At 48.6% G+C, this 21,980-nt stretch overlaps 1 protein-coding gene across 4 annotated transcripts in view; it reads left to right on the forward strand.

Moving 5' to 3' along the window:
• Positions 1-21,980, forward strand: part of NSD1 (nuclear receptor binding SET domain protein 1) — a 60,925-nt gene that overhangs the window by 2,248 nt on the left and 36,697 nt on the right. For 3 of the 4 annotated variants that reach the window (XM_084536119.1, XM_084536118.1, XM_084536120.1), the window contains exons 3-5: positions 13,656-13,791; positions 16,739-16,911; positions 18,871-21,451. In XM_084536119.1, the coding sequence (XP_084392245.1) occupies positions 13,656-13,791; positions 16,739-16,911; positions 18,871-21,451 (2,890 nt within the window). The remainder of the gene's footprint in view (positions 1-13,655; positions 13,792-16,738; positions 16,912-18,870; positions 21,452-21,980) is intronic. The other variant, XM_084536121.1, reaches the window with a different exon arrangement.

Genomic DNA, 21,980 nt, shown 5'->3' on the forward strand with positions numbered 1-21,980 from the left:
TCCATTTTGCGGGGGCCGGCGCGGGCCCGCTGCTGGCAGCTGACATCTTCGGGCGGCCGCTGGCAGCCATCTTGCCGCGGGGACAGTTTTGACACCAGCGCGGCCGCCGGGCCCGGGCCGTGCCCCGTGTCACGGCGTCACCTTCACCGCGGGGCTCCGGGGCTGCCCCCCAGGACACCTCACGGTGTTTTTCCCCGTCGTTGACATCGGTCCTTGGCGGGAGCAGGATGCTCGCAAAGTTGTGCCAGAGGTTTTGTGTTGTTGTTTTTTTTTCTTTTCGTCCCCGTTACCAGCTTGTTTCCTGGTGAGCTTAATGATGTCAAGGAGAGGAGACCTTTCTCCTCTCTTAGCATCTCTTTTTTTATTTTTTTTCCTGCTCTATCAGCCTGCGCTCTTTGTTTGGGTTAGCGCAAGTTGCCCAAGCTGCAGACTTTCCCGATTGCTAGGGAGGGGCTGTGGCATGGCCTCGCTGATCTCGCCTGGGAGGCCTTGCCCGTTACTCGGGCAGGCTTTTTCTTTTTTTTTTTTTTTTTTGGTTCTTTCTAATCTCACCCTGCGCTCACAAATTCCATTAGCTGGTTTTCAGATGTGCTTAATGAGCAAAGCTGGTCCAGGCCTTAGAGTGCTGATGGTGGTTAGAGGCACATGACGCGTGTGTACAACTCATTTTTGAACGCAAGCGTAATTTTTGACTGGTTTCATCGCTGAGTTGGGGTTCATCGAGTTGAGGTTCATCATTTATACATACATACCCTCGTATCTTGAATATTTTAAAAACATTTTTGTAAGCTTAAGTGGCCTTACTCTGGGTTTAAAGTACTATTTGATGCTGAGATTTGGAAATCAACTCTCGTGACAACGCTGACCTCTGAAACTGTTTCGCTCTTTCTCATTGCAGTATAGCCGCTGATGCCAGGCAGATGCTACTGGTGCATGCAGCATTTTGGGGGAAAAAAAAAAAAACGCTTGCTTTCACTTGTGTTCATTTGGGAACCTGTGCGTTTCTGCTGTGAGAGATGCGGGACCACTTGTCACTGAGTGCCCATAGAAGGGCTGATTGCAGCACGGTGCTGAAAGCAGCTGAGTTTGTTTAAGGCACTGCCAGGCTCAGCTCTGGCTCACGGATCCTTTTGCGTGTTTCTTTGGGAGAATTGTCTCCTTGTGGAGACCCCACCTTCGGTGCTGTGGGGTGAGAGGCTGCTGTCAGCGGGAGGTCTGTACGTAAACGGAGCCTTGTTTTTAAGAGTAAAGCAGGGATCTCAGCAGCCATGTGCTCAGTGATGCGGTTGTGGGAGGGTCTCACGTTGTAAACAGAAGCTCGCAGAGGTACTTTCACAACACTTGCTTATACTATCAGTGGCTTTTACTACGTGCACCGCAGAGCTGCAGCTTTGTGCAGCGAGAACACTTTTAGTGATTGAGCCTGTTATTTGAATACGCAATGAAGGGTTGACTTTTCAGGGAAGCTGCCATCCTGTCTGCCATAGTATGACATTAACCTCGCTGAATTGTTCTGCTGACTTTAAAACACAGCTGCATTCAGGGGAAAAAAAAAAAGGCATAAAAAAGAAAAGCGTATTGGAGACAGCTTGGGATCCTTCTCTCCTTGAGCCTTGCATTCTTCTGTTGATAAGGCCGTGCAAGTTGTGCCAGCGCTCGCCCATTTTAGCTCTGCTGTTCATGGGATGGGAAGCGCTAGAGATTTTTGTCTGTGCCAGGTTGCCAATGAGATGGTTAAATCGTGTAATTGTTGAACATGGCATGGCAGCTTGGAATAACCAGGCTTGCCCTAGGAACCCCATTCATGTAGGCATTTAATTCCCGTCTCATTTGTATTCGGGTAGCTCGAGTCAGCTGTCTTTGAGAGCCTGCTAAAACTTGAAAAAAAAAAAACAACAAACAAAACCAAACAAACCTAACAACAAAATAAAAAACCAGGAGCTCTGCACTGCTATTTTTAGGGTGACTTGTCATAGCTGGGCTACTCTTTCAGATAATCCCATTTACCCAGCCCGACGTGGGTCTCCTGCACTTTACAGCAGGACTTTGAGCTTTTATTTGCCAAGCTAAGGGCTCTGAGTGTGTGCCCACTGCTTCCTCGCTCCCTGTTTTGCCAGGAGGAAAGCCTGCCTGCATCTCAGCCCTCTGAGCGCTGACATTCAGCTGCCCATCAGACCCTTGCAAGCTTTCGGGTTTGGCCGGGTCGTTAGGAGCTTTGAAAAGGCTCATTTCCAAAATGTCAAGGGTGCTTCCAGCAGAAGGGCCAGCAGTTGGCTCGGCTTTTAGTGGGATGCAAAGGCCAGCATTCAGGCAGCGCCTCCGGGCAGGCGGGGTGGCAGGCAGGTATTGTTTTGCAGCGGGATGTTAATAGCCCTGGCCTCTGGTTGCTCTGGGGTGGCAGCAGGCAGGGGACGGGGCGCCCAGGTAGCATTCAGGTGTAAAGTGGGATGTGCATATGCCGAAGTTGTTGTAACTGCCACCTTAATCTCGGTTAAGCGTGGCTCAAACTCTCCTCCGAGCTGGCAGCAGCTACTGCCAGGTTTTGTGCTGGAGGGAAACAAATGGCAGCGGCCGTTATTGGGGCTATTGTTTGTGCTCCAGAAGTGACAATGCAGTGACTGCTGGCAGCTGATGGCGTGCTCCGTTCTGAACGTGGCGTTAATGTTGGGTCAGAGCCATTCAAATTGAAACGAGGGACTTTTTCTCTTTACATTTTCTCTCCTTTATCAGCTTGAACTTGTCTTTAGCACTTCCCTGGCCTTTGGGAGTTGCAGGGGTCCTGTGACAGCCTTGTGCAGAGCTGGATGAGGACCGGGACCCAGAATCTGCCTGCTGGGGAGGGGGCGTGCAGCCACAGAGCAGCCCCCTGAGCGCTGCCCGTCCTGCGTGGACTCTGCTGCTGCGGTACTGGAGCAGGTGGGCTTGCTCCTGGCACACCTCTCGTGCTGGAGCAGCGCATTTTTAGTGAAGTTTGGGACCATATTACTTTGCTTTCGCTTTGCCAGTTGTTGATTTTTTTAATTGCTACCCACAAAGTATATCGGAGCAGTTTGGTTTGCAGAGCTGAGCACTTGAAAGCTGAGAGTTCTTGGATTTAAGTACGCTTGTGCTGCTCTTGTGCATGTATCTGTGTTATGCAACGCTCGGGCTTGGGTTGTGCGTTCGCAGGCTGTTTTTCCCCAAAATCCTGGTGGCTTCAGGCTGCGGGGTGTTCAGAGCTTGGAGGGGGAAACTCGCTCAGTGTCGCTTGTTGTCATACAGGTGCTGGTGCCGTCCCATTTCACTCTGGGAGTGTGATGCTCTTGTAATGGAAGCGGGGAAATGAGACCCAGGGAAATCAGGAGCCAGGTCCTTCATCTCTGAAGGTGGCTGCTTCCAGTGACTGGATGCATGAAATGAGTGGGGGATGCATGAAATGAGTAGGGCATGCGTGTAGGGCCGCTAGGGGTTGGATTTACCAGAACCACACCACATGCAACACGCGCAAGATGTTTAAAATACTGCAGGCTCGCAGAGTCATCTCCTTAAGCCTGGAATTAATCCATAATAAACTTGCAACTTCTGTTGCAGCTGTGGGAAAGTTCTCCCGTTACAAAGTGTTTGTGTCCCTGTGTATGGGTTACTGAGGTTCTCCTTTATTGACAGGCTTCTCTAGTGCCGTTTCTCCCTTGGCTAGAAGTGAAGGAACCCCCGCCACGTGATGCTTGCTGTTCCTGTAAACATTTCTGAAGGCATCTCCTACTACGCTCTGTTGGTTTGTGGTACAGGTAACTGCTGGTAATGGTAGATCCCTGCGATAGAAGAGGCACTGCAGCAGTTCGAGCAGGGAACGTAAATTTCCTTGGGCAGTTGGCATCTTCCTAGTGGGGAAATCGATCCCGTTTGGCTGGCTGTGCCTCCTGTGAGCCTCGCCTGCTGCTGGAGAGGCTGGGTTCTCCCTGCAGCGCTGTCCCCGTGTGTCTGGCTTCAGGCACCCCTCTGCCAATGCCACTGTGCTGCTGGGAAGGATTTATTTCTTCTCAGAAAGCACGGAGCTGGATCTCACCTGGCTGCAGAGCTGGTCCCACGGGGCGAGGGCTCCCCTGTGCAGGGAGTCCAGGGAGTGTTTATTCCAGCATGTGGCCGTGATGGCTCTCTTTGTTTCGTTTGTGTCTGTTTTCTAATCGAATATTAGGTTGTGTTTGTGTGTGCGGTGTTACTGAAATAGCCTGGCTTCTGTAGGAACCCAGAAAGTCTGGGTACCTGTAGTGCGATGTGCAGCCTGGGTGACAGATGCCTCCCTTGATCTTACGGGGCTGTGCGGATCTCTAAAGCTGTGTGCAAATAGCAAGAGCAGAGGTGTTTTGGACAGTCTGGAAGGTGTGGTTTCGCAGAATAAAATGTCAAAAGCCTCTCTCACTTCTGCTTTCTAAATTATTAAAAAAAAAAAAAAAGCTTAGGTAAGAGAGACTTGGTTCAGGCAATGTCCCAGTTAATGCGCTTTCTATAGTCATAAATAATTAGTCAAAACTTAGTCGAGTCTTTAGCTGTTGTTGAAGTCGTTGCCAGAGGAGTGTAGGCTTCACCTGGCTGACTGGATTTCGGTTCTGGCCTGTACAAAGCGTGGTGTACGTGGTGCATCCCTGCTGCCCTGGGGAAACGTCCAGCAGCAGCACAGCTGCCTTCCACGGCTGCTTTTCTGCGCACGGGCTGCCTCCTTTTGGCATTGACGTGCTGCTGACTTCAAGTGCGTCTCCCAGACCTTGAACTCTCTTGTAAGGTTTTGTGTTGTCAGGGCACGATGATGCCGGCTCTGTTCGTCTAAACCCCTGCTGGAACTAGCGGTGGTGGCTGGGTTTGGGTCTCTTACCACAATTCTTGACCCCAGGGCAAAATATTCCTGTTGTGCTTGGAGCCTCGGGTTTGTTGATTGCCTCGTGCACGTACAGCAGCTTCTTCAGACCTCGGTGCTTCCCACCTCCAGAAGTGGGGTTAAACTGTGCAGCATGTACAGATGATTAGTTTTTTAATTTCCCCGTGTTAACTGAACGAATCTGTAGCTCACTGAAGAGATGTCAACTCTGAACGTGACTATAATAAGCTACTTAAGCCCCAAGAAAAGAAGGGATATTTTCTGAATGATTACTGAGACAGTGCGTCTTAAAAAGACTTTATTAACTCAAAAATTAGTGTTTTAACTTTCGTTGCATATTCTAAGCAACAACTTCTGTTTCTCTTGTCCGTGATGGACAACTTCTTGTGCATAGCCACTTTCTTTTTTTCTCTTCTTTTTCTTTTTAAGTCAGTTGCTTTTGCGTTTGGGAGGTCGCAGGGACTAGAAACACATGTAGAACGAAACTCAGAATCCAGGGGGGGAACGTCCTGGAAAAATTTTTCTAAAATAAATACCAAGTTAATGTCGCTTCTGATACCAGGAAAAAATGACATATGTTTTGTTCTGTCTGCACGGAGCCATCTGTGCTGCGCAGTGCGGTCTTTGCTTAGTGAAATGAGAGTTAAATCCTTTATGGTGGTGAAGGCATTGCCAGGATTTCCAAGTTAATGGGTGGAAAAGGTCTGTAAGAGAGTCTGCTTTGAATTAGAGCAGCAGTTTTCAACCTCTATTGATTTGTCCACCCCTGAACACTTCCCAGGTGCCGAGTCTTGCATGGAGAGCTCAGACCTACCCACAGCAGCCCCGCTGTCTTTTACGCAGCTCCGTGGCATCGCGGTATTGTTCTGCAGACGGCTGAGCAGCAGAACCCACTGTGAGTGTTTGTGGCACCGAATTTGGTGCCGAGCAAAACCTGAGAGGGGCCACGTGGCTGCTGGGCGCCCGGCGAGGGCTGCGCCGTGCCCTGGTGAAATATTTCCCGGGAGCTGTAAATGTGCGCGGTGCCCTGGGTGCTGCTCTGGTCAGCAGCTACGAGGTGTGGTGGTGCCATCCAAAATGTATTGGGGCTTTTTGGCTGCTCTGCGGGGTCCTGACCACCAGGTTCCCAGTGGGGCAAAGTGAAAGGTGCTGCCATGAGTGGGAGGCAGAGGCTGGTGCCTCTCTGCTCGTTGATTTTACCGAATTAGGAGGCTGGTCCTTTGTGGCTGCCCACAGGGGCTTCTGCAGCAGTGGCTGGATGTCCCACCAAGGTGAGGCTGCCTTGGTGTGCAACACTCTGATGTGCATCCCAAAGCTCTGGTGAGTCCAGGAGTAACCCCAGAGAGATGGGAAAGCATCCACTAAAGCTGACACATTGCCATTAAGATCGCATCAAGCTTTCCCTCACCCACATCTTTAGGACCTATGGCAAAAATAACTAGGAGCAGAGTCCTGCGGTGCCATCTCTTGCCCAGCAGTTGCAGGTGAGCTGTCCTGGCCAGAAGGCTTTCGCTTGCATCTCTAGCACAGCGTGAGCTGCATCTCTACCGATTTAACCACAGCTTCTTCAGGCTCTGGTTATGGCCAGAGCTGCGTGTGCCCCACAGACGAGTGGCAGGGCCTTTTAGTGCCACGGGGTGAGCACTGCTTCGATGTGCGTGGTGCCACAGGGCATGCAGTTCTCCTGGGGACACAGCTGGTGCTGGGAGCTGTGGGATCAGGCAGCCAGCCTGTGGTCCTGGGGGCTCCTTCCAGGCCCCCCTGTGCTCTCCAGGCCACCAGCAGTTGGGGTGTCAGCCCCGGGAGGCAGCTGCTGGTCCCCGAGCAGGGCTTTTGGTGTTGGTTCTCGCAGGGAGCTTGTCCTGAGGGCTACAGGTGGTGTCAGGCGGTCGTGAGCACACATTGACACTGCTCTGGTCTTGAGGAAAAACAAACAGTTTTATTGGTAATAAAACAGAGTCATTCCTGTTAGCTTTCGGGCACCTGTTGGGAGCCCTGTGCTGGGGACCAACATTTCACCTGTAAGCGTGCGGGATTGTTTTATTGTGCGTGCACAACCAGCAGAGGGGAGCTGTAGAGAGCAGCCCAACACGGTGTGACGTACTCATTAAAGAATTTTTTTTTAAACTAAATGGAGAATAATTCCTTGCACAGCGGGGTCTCAGGACACTGGCAATCTCCAGCTTTTCCCATCTCAATCAGGGCCCTCACTGCTGAGCACCCAGCGAGGCTCTGGTCCCGAGTCTTCCTTGAAGCTTCCACGCTCGTTTTGTTCAGCAAGAGTGTATTAATGGCATTAATTAATACACTCCCACTATTAGTGGAGAGATAGAAACCTGCCGGTTGCCTAACGCACGGAGGGCGAGGAGCAGGCTGATTATCTCCTGTTAATAGTTCCTGTGCCTGCCCTGGTGCTGGTTTGTTTGGTTTTCCCAAACACCTGCTCAGACACTTGCTGTTCTGGGCAATGCCCTGACCGCCCACAGGTTAATTAGCAGCAGGGAAACAAATCAGATTCTTCTCGGCTTGTTGGCTGGCCTCGGTATGAACGCGAGTACGTGAGAAGCTGGATCCACAGCGTAAGGGTTAAGGAGCTTCTCTGAAGCGTAGGTCTGTAGGACGTGCTGACTGAAGCACGAACCTTCCTCGGGGCACGAGCCAGAGCGCGAGCACCAAGAAATGAGTAAACACAAGTGTGTCGCCCTGCTGGGGTGCAGAATTTTTGGAACTTCAGCAAAAGCAGGTGGAACTTGAAAAGTTCGATGTGAGCATAACATCTTTTTTGTTTGTTTGGAAAAACGTTTCGATGGTTTGCGCGCTGGGCACCTGCTGGCCTTGAGGAGGTGGCGGCTTTGTGTAAGTTGCATTTTCGGGCTGTGGATAACAAATTGGGGTTTTGTTCCTCCTCCTCCTGTGGGCAAGTCATGATTTCTGCGGAAAATGACACTTGAAAGCCCTAGTTGGATGTTGCTTTTAAAGAAGACCCTGGAATTATATTAAAACCCCAAAGTGGGGGTAGTTCCACGGTCAGTGTAACCCAAGCTCCCAATTTCTAGCTGTTAAGGCTCTAATTCACTCGTTGCATTGTGTACGTGCTGTTCTCTGGGCCTGCTTCCTTCTGGTTACAGCCTGTCATGAAGCTCACACTTTATTTACATACACAGATGAGAATAACCAAGTTTAAAGTTTGCACCATTTGAATCTGGCTTTCATTTCATGGATTTTGAAACCTAATTTCTGAAAAGGAACGTTGCATTTACTGGACGTCTTGCTTGTAAACAGTCTGACAGTGTAACCAAACACAAAAATAAGGCTGAAAAGAGGGCAGATCTGATGACCTGGTTTCAGTTTGTGTATTTTTTTTTTTTCTAGTTCACTGATAGAAGAAAGTATTTGTCGATAATGACTTCTTTGTGAGACTTCACGAGGTTCTGGTAATGCCTGCAGTCCCTCCCTTTCTTGAAACAGTGCGGGTAGAAGAAGCCAAATTTAAAGAGAGCTCAGTTTATCCTTTAAAACGTATGCAGATAAGCAAGTGTGAGTGTTCCCAGGGGTAACTTTTCTTCTGCTTCAGGCTCCTGGCAGTGGTTTGAAATCTCAGTGTCTGTGGGTTTTTCTCCACTGCGTAACCCGGGTGAGTCTGTGCCCCTTCCCTCCCTCTTCCCCCCTTCTCCCTCCAGTCTTGCTGTCAGACCCATTTCTGGTTACCACGATGCTGAAGTGTCAAAGCTTTGGATCGTGCTGCCATTCTATTCAAATCATAAAAATGATTAAACCATCAACAAAGTGGTGAAACAGAGATGCTGTCACCCCGTCATCTTCTGTCTGAGCCTTGGTGTTCTCACATCAGTGTGCTCTTCATTTAAATACCTACATTTATATCTCCTGAACTCGAAACGGTTGCTTCAGGATGCATGAACTACCCAATGCAATGCAATCAGCTCTCTTTATTTTAACCTTTTACGGCAGTTTGGACGTGAATTTGTACAATTTGCATTTGTAGGCTGCCACCCTGGGCAAGGGTACTACGGGCTGGCCAAAGACAGCACAGGCACACAGATCCCAGCCGTCTGGCTGGGATCATAACCCCCGCTGCATTTTCAGCTAGTGAATATTTAATTAGCGAGTATTGAACACTTCTTTGTGGTGATGGTCCCAGATAAGAGGCGGCATACTTTTTCGGGCGTGAATGTAGGTCAGGTGCCGTTGCCATCGCCGCTGTGCTGGAGCCGGAGGGGGCTGGCACAGCGTGGTCGGGACACGTGCCCTGCACGCTCCCTGCGTGCTCCCCTTGACCTGTGTGGTGCTGTGAGGTTGATCTGAAGCCGTCCTACCCCCAGCCATCCTACCCCGAGCAGCACCACGCTCTGGCCGTGCCTTTCCAGCAGTCCTCTCTCATTTCCACATTCAGGTCGGAGCTTGCCATAAAGCGACGTGCCGGTGCGATTGCCCCGGCGAGGGCGGTGATGGTTTCACCATACAGGTGTTGTGGTTTGTGTGTTGTTTTTTTTTTTTGTTTTTTTTTTTCACTCCCTCGGCTGGGCTCAGCCCTTCGCCGAGCTGGGTGAGCCCCGTGAGCGCTCTGACAGCCCAGCTCTACCTGCGCCAGCATCCCCGCTCCTGCCTGGGAAGGCTTCGCAGCCCGTGTGCTTTGTAGTGCCACTTTGTACTGAGGAAACTTTGACCTCTTTTTGCTCGGTTTCAAATGCTTCCTGAGCTGTGAAGTAGATATAATTCATTTTTCTTTCCATTTTCTGCTTTTTAACAGATTTGGTTTTGATTTCAGAAAAGCTGAGTTAAAAAGCAAGAATCTCCTAATGGGAATTCATTTTCGGCTTCATCACAAGCAGCTATTAATTACCATTCTTGACTTTTTTCTTTAACATTTTGTTCTTAATCTCATCTCCTCCTTATCTTTTTCATGCAACATATTCACATACAAAGATTATTTCCCACGTCCCGGCGTCTTCCCTTCTATCTGTATTCATTCATTTCTCGCTGCACGAGTGCTGGAGCTGAAAGGTAATGAACAGGGAGTGGGTTGCTCAGGGGTGGGAGGGCGGAAGGGAGCCCAGGAGAAGGGCAGTGGTAGAAGTCTTATTTTTGACCCTCTCTGACTGTGAGGAGGAGTCACCGTGTACCAGCTGCAGTCCCAGTTAGAGGATCTGGAGCCCACGGGGATAGCAGCTGGGCAGAGCAGGACACAAGGACAAAGCTGAGCTCAGAGGGCTGAGATTTTAAGGGAAAGCCGAGCATCTTTGCTGTAAGCTAACTCAGTGATTGGAAGAGGAACAGAATATTGGCCTGAGCTTGCCTGGAGGGAAGCACCAACTTGTGAAAGCTCCCGAGCTGTGTCTTTCAGTGCTTCCAGGCTGGTTCTGGAGGTGCTTTAACAGCAGGTTTGTGCCCCAGGTGCTGCCCCTCTTTAGTGAGGGGAGAAGGTGGGGAAAGGGCAGGATTTGGGGAGTGCCGTGTCCTCGGTGTGGCACGTGGGATGCCAGCTGCGGGCTGGCTGTGGTCCAGGCAGCCCCAGGGACATTCAGGTGTCCTCTGTGCCCTGGCTTTGTTTAGTTGGCAGCTCTTGGCTGGGTCAGCACCAGCGGGGTACCTGGGGTGGGTTGGCAGCAGGTGAACTTGTCATTTCCTCCTCTTCAGGAAAAAAACTCGCTATCACTGAGCTTTAAAGGAAAATAGCTGGGCGGCAGGCAGCAGGGCTTCCAGCCCCACCTGGAAGGGGGTAGGGAGCTTTTCTGTGCTGGTTTGCAAGCACTGCCAGCCTGTGGGTGTGCTCGTGGTGTTTTGTGCCCCCACTCCAGCAAGGTGAGTGGATTCACGAGCGGCAGCTCGAGGTGGCACTGATCGGCCAGGCTTGATTTTTGTCACTATTTAATGATGTGGTTATTTGAAAGGGAGGAGGATTGCTGAGAGACAGTCGAGGGCTTATCGTATGTGTACAATAATAAAGCCATTTAGACGGGTGAGCTTTCTTTGCTTGGTGCTTGTTCCATATTTGTCTTGCGGTGAGAATGGCAGCCGCGCTGCGCTGCTGCTCTCACGAAATCCTGCCGTAAGCTGGCGCTCGGCTTCGCTCCGTGACTTGCTGTGTGACACTAATTCAGGAGGTGGCTGTTGAGGCAGGAGCACTTGCGTCCCGCTGCTGAGCCTTGCTTGTGTCCCTTCCTCCGGGATCGGTGCTTGTTTGGGGTCCTGGCTGGCGGGGAGGGCTTGGTTAGAAAACCAGCCGCAAGATGGGTTCTTGTTCTCACCAAAAATAGCACGGAGTGCTCTGAAATACCGCTGATAATCTAGAGTTTAGGCTATGGCTCGTCTCAGTCGAGCAGCAAATGAACTCCAGGCAGCTGATAACAAGGCAGCAGTGGCTCCTCGCAGTACAGGCTGTGCTCACAGGTGGGGTTGGGGCCGTTTTGGGCCCTTCCTCGCCAGCCTGGACTCGGGCACTGAAGGCACCCAAAGGAGGGATCTCTGCAGGACCTACCCGGTGTGCGGTGCCTCGCTCCGTTTTGCTGTTATTTAAACACTTAAACGTTTCATGGCTCTGTGCAATAACATTCAGTGCCCTGGCCGCATACGGGGACTGCATCTGAAGTTTGGCATTTTGGTGCTGTGCTTCAGAAACGCGGGGCTCTCCCTGCTTCACAGCAGTCATCGTTGCTGCAGGGCCGAAGCTTTTGCAGTCGGGATTTATTCAGTTAGACCTCAGCATAGTAAACACAAATACTAGGAAAGAAATTTGTTGTATTCTGACGCAAGAAATGAATGCTTTGGGGCTGCAGTTATGGATCACACAGCAGAGATGAAACAAAAAGATTGATTGTACCTGGAAATGATGATAACTGCTGCTCCGAGAGATGGGAAAAGTAATGCAAGGCAGCGAACCTTCCGTGCCCACTGCTGGAGCCTTTGTGGTGCTTAATGCTGAGGCATGAGAATAGGGGACAGGAGCCCAGCTGAAAGCTTGCTGAGTGCTCGGGAGGAGAGTTAACAGTCCGAGCATTGTCTGGGTGCTTTGGGGAAAGCCACCTTTCCAGGAGGCTGTGTGTGGCATTAGGGTGACAAAGGGCTGATTTAAATGCAGACTGGCCTCTGGGCAGGGGCTGTGGGTGTCGCTCAGGTGAATCTGTGAATGACTTGGGCAAATCCCCGGCACAGCTTTACTGCTCGTCCCGCTGACTCTGCTCGGGTTACGGATTTCAGCAGGATGCACGAGCATTGTGTGCAAGGTTTGAGGTGCATTCAGTGACGATATTTGTGCTTCCCTTAAGACCTGGGGTTGAAAAATGCGTAAATAGCTGGGGCAAATGTTTATAAGAAGAGTACATAAACTGAAAAGAAAAAAAAAAAACAAACACAAGCACACAAGCTTTGCATCTCCAAAAAGCACCCACGATTAAGGTGCTAGCCTTGCTGGCACCTCTGCTTCGAGGATGTGTGTGCAGAAAGCTCCCCTCTGTGGTGTGGGGCACTGAAATGATGTGCGGAGCAAGGGGGTCTCAGCAGCCCCTGCCCCGTGCTTGTTCATGTTGCCTCCCTGAGCTCTTGCTCAGAAATAAGTTATTGCACGGCTTTTGCTGGCTGAGTGAGAAGAATTCCAGCAATGTGGTCTGTAACGTAATTACCTGCCTTTTTTTTACCGTGTAACAGAGGGGTTTATCCTTTTGTAGTCTCTATAACCACGTGAAGAAATCCCGTAAAGCTTGACCCGAGGTGGGATCCAGCTTTGATTAGATCTGTTGGGTTTTACTCTCCGGGCTGTTGAACTGTGAATTGCGAGAGGCGTGCCTCAAAGGGTGGCGAGCAGAGGGAAAAAGCCAAGTGAGAAGGTGTGTGTGTTTATGCCGTGACAGCTCTAATGGGGAGCACATTGCTGGTGCTTACTGGCAGGAATACCTGCAGCACCACTCAGAGCTCTTAAAAAACCAAAACCACCTGGGACGGGTCACCGGCAAGTGCTGGTAAACAGGAGGGGTGCCTCTCGCAGGCACGGGGCTCCCGTATCACCCGAAAACCCCTTGCACCACATCTGGCTAGATTCATCAGGATGTGTGCGAGCTCCTGAGTCCTTGTCCCAGCACAGGTCCCTCCGTCGTGTTTCACAGAGGAGGGGTGGCCGCAGTTCTGCTCCCTAGCCCTGCTGTGCCATGTTTGGGACAGAGCAAGAGCCTTTCTGGTCACACAAACCGAAAATTAGAACATAAGCTGCTTTTTCTGTTTGTACTTGCCCTTGGTTTCAGATGGTTTGATGCTGAAGGGTTTTCCTGAGCATCTGTAAGAAGAAAGACAGTCATTAGCTTGTACGTACCGACTCGTTCTTTCTTTTTTTTCCCCCTCCCTGCTGATAGATTCCTTATTTGCTGTTCTCATCACCTCCTTCCAGTCAGGAATATTTCATTGTCTCTTATTACTTTTTCTGTACACCGCAACCTTTGAAACGAACAAATTGGTGTTAGTGAAGTCATCGGCGCTAGTTGTGGCTCGAGGTATTTACCTGCTCAGATGGATGCAGTTGAGTGCAGTCGTTTACCAGAGGTCACATACCATAGTGGGGAAAAAAAAAAAAAAAAGATAAAAACCAACCCTCGTTTATTGTTTCACCCTTTCAGAAGGATGAGGAGAGCGATCGTGTTCTTTGAAGGTGTAGGAGCCACTAAGTAAAATCAGGACTTGCTTTTTTAATGTAAATGTCTCTGGTGGCCAGATGTAATCTGTGCACAGGGGGGAGGCAAATCTCTTTAAAAGCATCTGGAGCTTTAGTGATTTCTTGTGTTCTGGTTTTTCCCCAAAGATCCGAGCCAAGAAGAAACCTACTCCAGTGAAGTATGAAGTTGGGGATCTTGTTTGGGCCAAGTTCAACAGACGCCCATGGTGGCCATGCACAATTTGTCATGACCCAGTGCTGGACTGTCACTCAAAAATGAAAGGTACTGTATCTGCTCAGACACAAAGTGGAGGAGTTCTTTATTAATGGGGGAAAAAAAAATAATCTAGCCCTTGAAAGATGTGAAGAAAGACTGTAGAGTGGAAGAGCTGGGTCTGTATGGCAGACCTAGAGCAGGGAGGTGACGGGGGAGCAAGGGGCTGAAGCTGGTGGAAGGCACAGGCAGCTGCTGGAGCTGTAGGCTTTGGTTTCCAGGGCATGAGAAGGATGAGTGTCCAGGGTGAGTGCAGGGCAGCGCAGCCTCTTGAAAAAGAGATGCAGAGAGAGGTGAATCAAAGAGGTGAGGGCAGAGGAGTGCAGCGGATGGAAAGGGTGGGCAAACGGAGCTGGGTACGCTGGAGTGGTGAGGACACAGAGAGTCAGCCAGGCTTGGGAGGGGAGGCAGGAGAGGCTGTGAAGTGGTGCGTGGGGTCAAGGAGTGTAGCTGCTGAATGCCTGAAGGTGTGATGTGAGTGTGTGGGAGGAAGCGAATATTTTCTTGGCCTTGTTTGGCACGGGGAAGCAGGGGGCTGTTTATGGGGAACTATCGGAAAAATCTGGTGATGGAACCACATATGTGAATGTTTAGGGCATAGTGTGTTAGGCTAGGAGCTGAGTGCGAGGGGAAGGGATGGAGGGAAATAAGACAGAGCTGCATGTGCCTGAACACGGGGAAGAAGAGGGTAGAGTCAGGAAGGAACGGGGTCTCATGGTCAGGACAGAAGCGCAGATAAGTCATCAAGAGAACAGGAGGGAAGTGATGGCTTGGAAATTGCAGTTTAGTTGAAAGCTCTCACGTTGCTTTTAGTATTATGCTAGCTGCCATGGGGGAGACTGCCACAAATGCAAAGGTTATTTATTCTGGGTTTTTCCTTCTGGTTCGTTTTGTTCTGTGGGTAACCAGAAACCCCTCGAAATGGTGCTGTCTGCCACTGACAGCTCTGTGGCCCTCACCAGCCAAAGAACCACGTGCTGAGAGTGAGGAGACTTTTATTCTAGTGGCCACGGGCTCAGAGCCACCTGCTATCTCTCTAGAGACATGAAGTGGCCTTTTCTACATTGTGCTCACATTGTCCACAAGTGTGGTTGCTGTAGTGTTACTTGCTATTTCTCCACCTTCCTCTTCCTCCTTTGGGAGGCATTCATCTGGTTCTGGGTAATCCAGAACGTGCAGATTTAAATAGTCCCTTTTGAGCTCTCAAACTCCTGTCAAAGATGGTGTCTGAATCCATCCCCATTGTCCTCTGTCCCCCACCCCCAACGAAATTATGGACAGGATTTAATTTATATAGCTGTCCAGCAGCCCCCTCAGCCTGTGTATGGCAATTTCTAATAAAGGAAGGAAACGTGCTATTAACAAATTCCAGCAAGATCCAATCTCCAGCTACACGAGAGACTCTCCCGTCATGTTTTATCCGTGTTCACATCAAGAGAACTCTGGGGAAAAGTGCATTTTCCAGTTGTGGTTTCGTGTAATCTATTCATCTCACCTCCCCGAGGGGAGGAACGGCAGAGCAGGTGGATCCGAACTCTGCTGTTTTGGGGCAAAAGGAGCTGCCAGGGCTCTGCGAGCACCATAGGAAGCACAGTCCTCCTGCCTCAGCTCTCTCCCGTTGTCATGGGAACCAGCCCTTCAAAACAAGGCAGGTTGCTTCAAACTCATCACTTGTGCAGAAAGCTCTTCTCTTGGTTCGAGGCACGGTATTTCGCTTCCAGCACTTCCCCTTTCTCAGCAAGTGGAATGATGTAGAGATTTTTGGAGCTGGAAAACCAAGGCTCAGTGGCTTGAGTCCCATTCCTGTAGATGGGATGGACTACATCTGTCATCCCTGTCCTCGGATCGATTTTTTTTTCCCCCAGTCAGCATTTGTCATCCTCTGTATGTTCTTGGTCAGAAGCTTAATTTTGGCATCGCTGAACGCCAGGCTGCTGGTGCTGCGTTGGCGCTCCTGGAAGAGGCAGCACAAACAAAGCGGGCTGCAGAGTTTAGGCTACGTGTTCAGGCAGCGAAGGTATTCCCAGGACAGCAGGAAACACTCCGCAGTGAAATGCAGGGAAAAGTTTATATCCCTCGTTCAAGCCTCATTTGCTTTGTTCTGATGCCTGTAGCCTGTCCTTTTTTGCCAGCATACCTAATTCTGGTTCTGTTCTGAAGTGTATCGTGCCTGTTCAGTGCTCTTGCACAGAAAACATCTTTGAAAAATCCTCAAGTGGTCGTGATTGTGCTCTCAAGATTTTCTTCTCTTGTTCTGCACCTTAGTGCCCACGGTGTTGAAATACTCGTCACAACTGGCGCTTTGTCCCCACGCACCCACTCCACGTGGAGTGTGTGTGCGTGTCCGTGGCTGACTTAAATGCTGCTCTTCGTATTTCATGTCCAGAAGAAGGGTTTGTTAACAAAGCGTTGAGCAAGATGGGGTGTGTTGTGCTGGGGGAGGTATGACCTGCATGAGCAAATCCTCTCCAAAAGGATCTTATTTCTGGGTATTGCGGGTGCACCGTTGTCTTTTCCTGATGGTCAGATGGACTGGGCTGTTTAATTATTAATTGGGGAGAAGCACGAGGAAGTGGCTTGCTTAGTATGTAACCTCTCTCAAGGAAAAGCAAAACAGAAACACAAAACAACCTTTGGCTATTTTTCAGAATTGTTTTACAGTCAATCTCTGTAGTTGTTGCTCTAGGGAGACAGATATTTTAGACCTGTTATTCACTGTAATAAAAAAAATAAAAATGCAGAAATGCAGAGTAGCAACACAGAAAATAGACAGCAGGGCTTGTCGAGGTCTTCCCGAGTTCTGACTGGGAATCGCTAGAGCCAGCATTCAGGTGGGAATGTTATTAAGCAGAAAGTGTGGAAAAATGTCAGATTGCTGCTGATTTCTGTGATTCTTGTTGTGCATCTTTATTCTGTTATGTGCAAGGGGTTAATTCTGTTAAATTGTCCAAAATAGTTTCCAATCGGAGACCATACCGAGAGTACTATGTGGATGCCTTAGGAGAACCTTCCGAGAAAGCCTGGGTGGCTGGCAAAGCCATTGTCCTCTTTGAAGGAAGACACCAGTTCGAAGAGCTGCCTATTCTGCGGAGAAGAGGAAAGCAGAAAGAAAAAGGCTACAAACATAAGGTGAAAGATCTGTTTTCTCTAACACGATTTTGATTCCTCGAATGTGCACAATGAAAAGTAGTCCTTTGTGTCTGCAGGTGTACTTTGACAGCTTGCTTTTGTGGCAGGGACTGCAGCAACGGGGCCAGGGAAGAAGTGATTCTCTGCATCCGCCTAACAAGCGTGGTTTATAAGCTGCTGGGAGTCTCTGGGCCCCCTTTTATGTTTATGTCAAGGTGTGCCCACTGCTTTTGTGGCCCTGCAGAGCTCTGAGAGGCAAAGGAGTCAAGTCCCCGTCAGTACGAGAGCTGTAGCAGCGTAGCCCTCTCCTGATGCCAATTACAGCGCGCTTTTAAAGAACTTCCTGTGCTCTCGGGCAGCCTCTTTTGGCTGATCTGAAGTCGAGCTGGAGTCGCATACTTGAGTGAGATTACTGACTGAGATAAAGCGGGGGGGGGTTTTAGTCCTGCTTCTATAATTCTCGTTATAGAAACCTGGGAGGACTTACCGTGTCACTTGGAAAACAGTGTCAGTGAGCCTGTGGGAATGGATTTTGGGGCTCATTGCATCGTCTCCGTTTCCAAACATAACAGCCCTGAGCAGTTGTAGCCAGCACAATGTAATGTGACACACAAGTCTGGTCTACGTCTTTAGAATCGTGGCTGCAGAAATTAGCTTTTTAGAATTGCTGAAATGAAGTAAACAGGCTACCACGTTACAGTGAGAGAGCAGGCAGTCGTACTAGGCAATGGTGTCTGTTGTGCTTTTTTTTTTTTTTTTAAGAGATTTATTAGCGGTTAAGTACTTAACCCATGGTAGTGCAAAGCCATTGGATTAAATGTGCTCTTGCAGATGTGAGCTCCCCGAGTGTAAGGCTTTCTTTTCTTGTTCCAAGGGTATGCTCAGTAACTTCTCTAACAACTTTGCTACCCGTATTTCCACCTCCCTCAAATAACAACTCATTACTTGCTCCAAAGTAACATTTTTGGCGCTAGGAATTAAAATGTTTCGAGGCTAGAATCTCACCCTGTATGTAAATTGTAGCAGCAGCGTGGCTGCAGCAGAGGGAACTGAATCAGAGCATTTTGCTGCTTTGCTACTGGGCCCTGTAAAACTTTTTTTTTTTTTTTCACATCTGCTAAGATAATAATTTATTGCTGGTTTTTTCTTTTTAAGGAAAAAAGTATCAAATTTGAGATGTTCCTCCTGCCATGGAATAGGTTTTGATTTTTAGGAGCAGTTGTGAACCATTTGGTGTTCTGTTGTGCAGCCAAGAACAACATGTGCAGATAAGAATCAGAATAAAAAAGTTTCTTGTTTTTAGATGTTAGCAGAGGTTCCTGTCCAGTATGCTGAGGCTTTATTCTAAGGGTAGAGTTGAAGCTGGGAGAATTATGGATAAAGGATATGTTGAATCTGTTAGATTATATTTTAGGTGTATGTGTCTGGGTCTTATGCTTGTACCAAGGTGAGTTCGTGGAGAGGGAAGACTGAATTGTGCCCTGAGCTCAAGGGATGCAGGAACGATCCAGAACAAGAAAAGCAAATGTGTCTGTTCAAATATTCTGAGAAAATGATTTTACAGTTGCATCGAGAGGCCTGTGGGCTGTTACTTTGCATTTCTGTCAGGGATCCATACCATACGCATTCCCTCTGCCTACTGGTGTTTTTGGGGTGTGGTGCGATGCCAGGGTGTTTGGTCCCTGGGAGACCAGTGCTTGCGGTTTTGCTATTTTGGGAATGCACAAGGATTTTTATTGGGCTTGGGAAGAGTGTGGGGTCTTTACCTGGGAGGAGTGTTTTGTGTCCTCGAGACACAGTCTCTAGGAATCCATGTTAATTGTCTTAAAGAAGCAAAATGCAGGATTGTCGCTCTGTTCTGCGCCTTGTCTATCTCTATCTCACTTTTATCCTGTTGGTTATCCCCTCATTTTTTTCTTTTTTCTTTTTTTTTTTTTTTTTGTCTCCTCCAACATTAAGGTTCCCCAGAGATTTATGGCTAAATGGGAAGTCAGCGTTGGACAGGCAGAAGACATTCTTCTCGGGGGGCCAGAGGATCAAAAGTGCAGCCAGAACTCCAGCGAGCTGGACAGCGAGAAGGAAGTGCAGTCGGAATACTATGCCAATGGCCCTGGAGCCGAAAAGGACAGGCAGCTGAATGGCTGTTTTAAATCCTTGGCGTTTGACTCGAGACACTCAGCCAGTGAAAAAGGAAAATTGCACATTAAGCCACACGTGAAAAAGAGCTCTGACAGCAGAAAGAGGACTAGAGTAAAAAAGAATAGCATGAGAGGAGAAGCTTCCAAGGGAGAAATCAAAGAAAAAATGCCAGAGAGCATAGTTAAAAACATGATGGTTGGGGACCTACCAGATAAACACGCATCTCATGAACTTCGCCGGATTGCGAACAGCCTAACGGCATCCAATAGCGCCAGGGAAAACCATTTGCTCTCCTCCTTTGGAGAAAGACATTTTGAAAAGATGACTTTGAAACCAGACTACGAGAACTGTAAAAGCGGTGCTCTGAAGAACACACTCCAAGGGGATTTGTTTTCCAGCGCATCTTTGGAGAGAGAGAAAAGTTCCCTGGGCATTCTGTGCAGTTCCAAGTTACAAATACACTATTCTGCGTCTGAGGCTGGCATTGAGAAAAAGCAAACAGAGTCAGATTCATCCTCTTCCCTCTCGGATGGTGGGAACAGTGATGTGGATACCATGGACCAAAGTTCAGAGAGAGCCTCTAGCACTCTTGAAGTCAGTGATTCTTCAGATAAGATGGAGAAGGAATTTCCTATGACGTCAAGTGGAAACATTAAGCTTTCTATGTATTTTTCTCAGAAGAGCAACAGAAGGGCCAGGAAGAAGTCGTACAGAGATCGCAAACCTCTGGGAGGTTCAGCAACCAGCAGGCTTGATGCTGAATTTGCACATGGGGAGCTTGAAGGAGGCTCCTCTGATGCTGAGATGTCATTGACAACTCTTGAGCGCTCTTCAGATGTGAGAAATGACAATCTTTCCCTAGCAAACAAACACACTACTCCCCAAAGTGTTTCCAAGGACAACTCCTGGTCTGCTGTTGCAAATCAAACAACCTTAAAACCGAAAAGCGTGAAATTGCCCCGGATCAGGAGCATCAAATGCAAACATAAAGAAAAAGGTTCTGGGTTGGAGCCTTCTCTTGCAGAAGAGGAGGGTGGCATGAAGCGCTGCTCTTCTGATACCAAAGGTTTCTCTGGCCTTCAGAAAGATTCTCTTCTGAGAAGTGGAAAAGTCGATGGTCAGAAACTGTTAAACAACGTGCACGAGAAACCCAGGGATTCTGCTGAAATAGAAACGGCCGTGGTGAAACACGTCTTGTCGGAGCTGAAGGAGCTCTCTTACCGGTCCATGAATGATGATGCGAGTGACTCTGGCACTCCAAAGGCCACAGTACCTTTACTTTTCTCTTCCGCCTCTGGTCACGGTCGTTTGCCCATTGAGCCAAATTACAGATTCAGCACCTTGTTAATGATGTTGAAGGATATTCACGACAGTAAGGCAAAAGAGCAGCAGCTGATGACTGGTCAGAACATAGTCCCGTATCGAAATACCAGCACAGCCGATGGTTCTGGAAGCAATTCTGCGAGTGGTCTGACATCCTTGTCTATTGTAGGTCCCCCGTATAAAATAGAAAAAAATGGAGATTGTGTCCAGGAAACGGTCAATGCGAACTCCAGTATAAGCAACTCCTCCTTTTCACGCAATCCTCCAGCCAAGTTAACAGGGATTGGTACTAGTAAGAGGGAGCCTGCGAATACTGCTGTTTCTGGGACAAATGGCACAAATTGCGTGTCCAAACGCAACTGTTCAAAATCTAAGCAGTCATCAAAGCTTGGAGATAAGACAGTTTCAAACAGAAAGGACTTAAAACCAGGAGGGCCAAGTAAGTTGTTAAGTCGGTTATCCAGAGATTCAGGAGAACATGCATTCCGCGTTCACGGTTCGGTTACCAGTCCTCTAGGTAATGAAGCAGAAGATACTGGGAGGAAAGAGTCTGTTGATTTAACAGAACATTCAACTGATGAAGACTCTGCTTGTTTATCTGATGACAATTTAGGTCGTATTGGAAGGAGACCTGAAGCTGGTAGAAATACTGAGAGCTGCACTTCTGCTGAAAATGGGGAGAGTCCAGACTTGGATTCAGAGGCAAATAGTGAGAGCTCTCTTGGTGATGAGGCTAATGATATAAATCATGTAGCACCCAAAAAGCGATGGCAGCGTTTTAACCAAAGCAGTGCTAGATCTAATAAGCACATCAGTAGATCTAGGGAACAAGGAAACTTGGCGAGTGCCTTTGGCCTGAATTCTCATGGCTTTTCACTGAAGGGAAATGAGTGCTTGGGACGTAGGCATTCCCCTCATTCAAAGGTGCTTGAGGGAGACCTAACAGGTCAGGACTATGAGAATCGTTTAGACTTAGTTGAGAAACGTTTGAATGTATGTGGTAAGCCAAACAACAGTGTGATGGACTCAGAAACAGAGCTTGGCAACTTTGCTCCCCAGTCTGAATTCTCTGCACAAGGTAAGGGAGCTGGACTTGCGCCAGAGTGTGTATTTATGCATTTTATAATTTTTCATTTAAAGCATAAGATGCAGATTTTTGGGCTGTTTGACAACATGGAGGCGTGTATATATCTGTGAGCTGAAGAACAAGTGTTGTGTTGTTTTTGGGTTCTCTGTCAGCACGGAGAACAAAGAAGCTGGTGTGACTTCAGGATTTTGCTGCTTTTGGTTAGAAAACTTACATATTTAACAAATGATTAGTTCCTGTACAGTGAAAGATAAAACGTTGATCTTTCCAAACCTAGGATTTTTATCCTTTAACTTAACACCTTCATACCATCTCCCTTAGTTACGTGCTTGGTCTTAGCTGGATAAATAGCTCTAGAAAGTTGTAGGAAATAGATCGTAAAAAGATCTCTCTCCTTCCCTCCTTTTTTAACTTCATGCTGTTTGACTTGGGACAAGTCAAAGAGACTATGTCTATAGTGTTTCATCAAGACAATGTCTTGTTTATTTTTATTTCAGTGTGAGGTTTATTAGTTGCTAAT

Source organism: Aythya ferina (genome assembly GCF_964211825.1).
Source record: "Aythya ferina genome assembly, chromosome: 14".
Taxonomy (NCBI): Eukaryota; Metazoa; Chordata; class Aves; order Anseriformes; family Anatidae; genus Aythya; species Aythya ferina.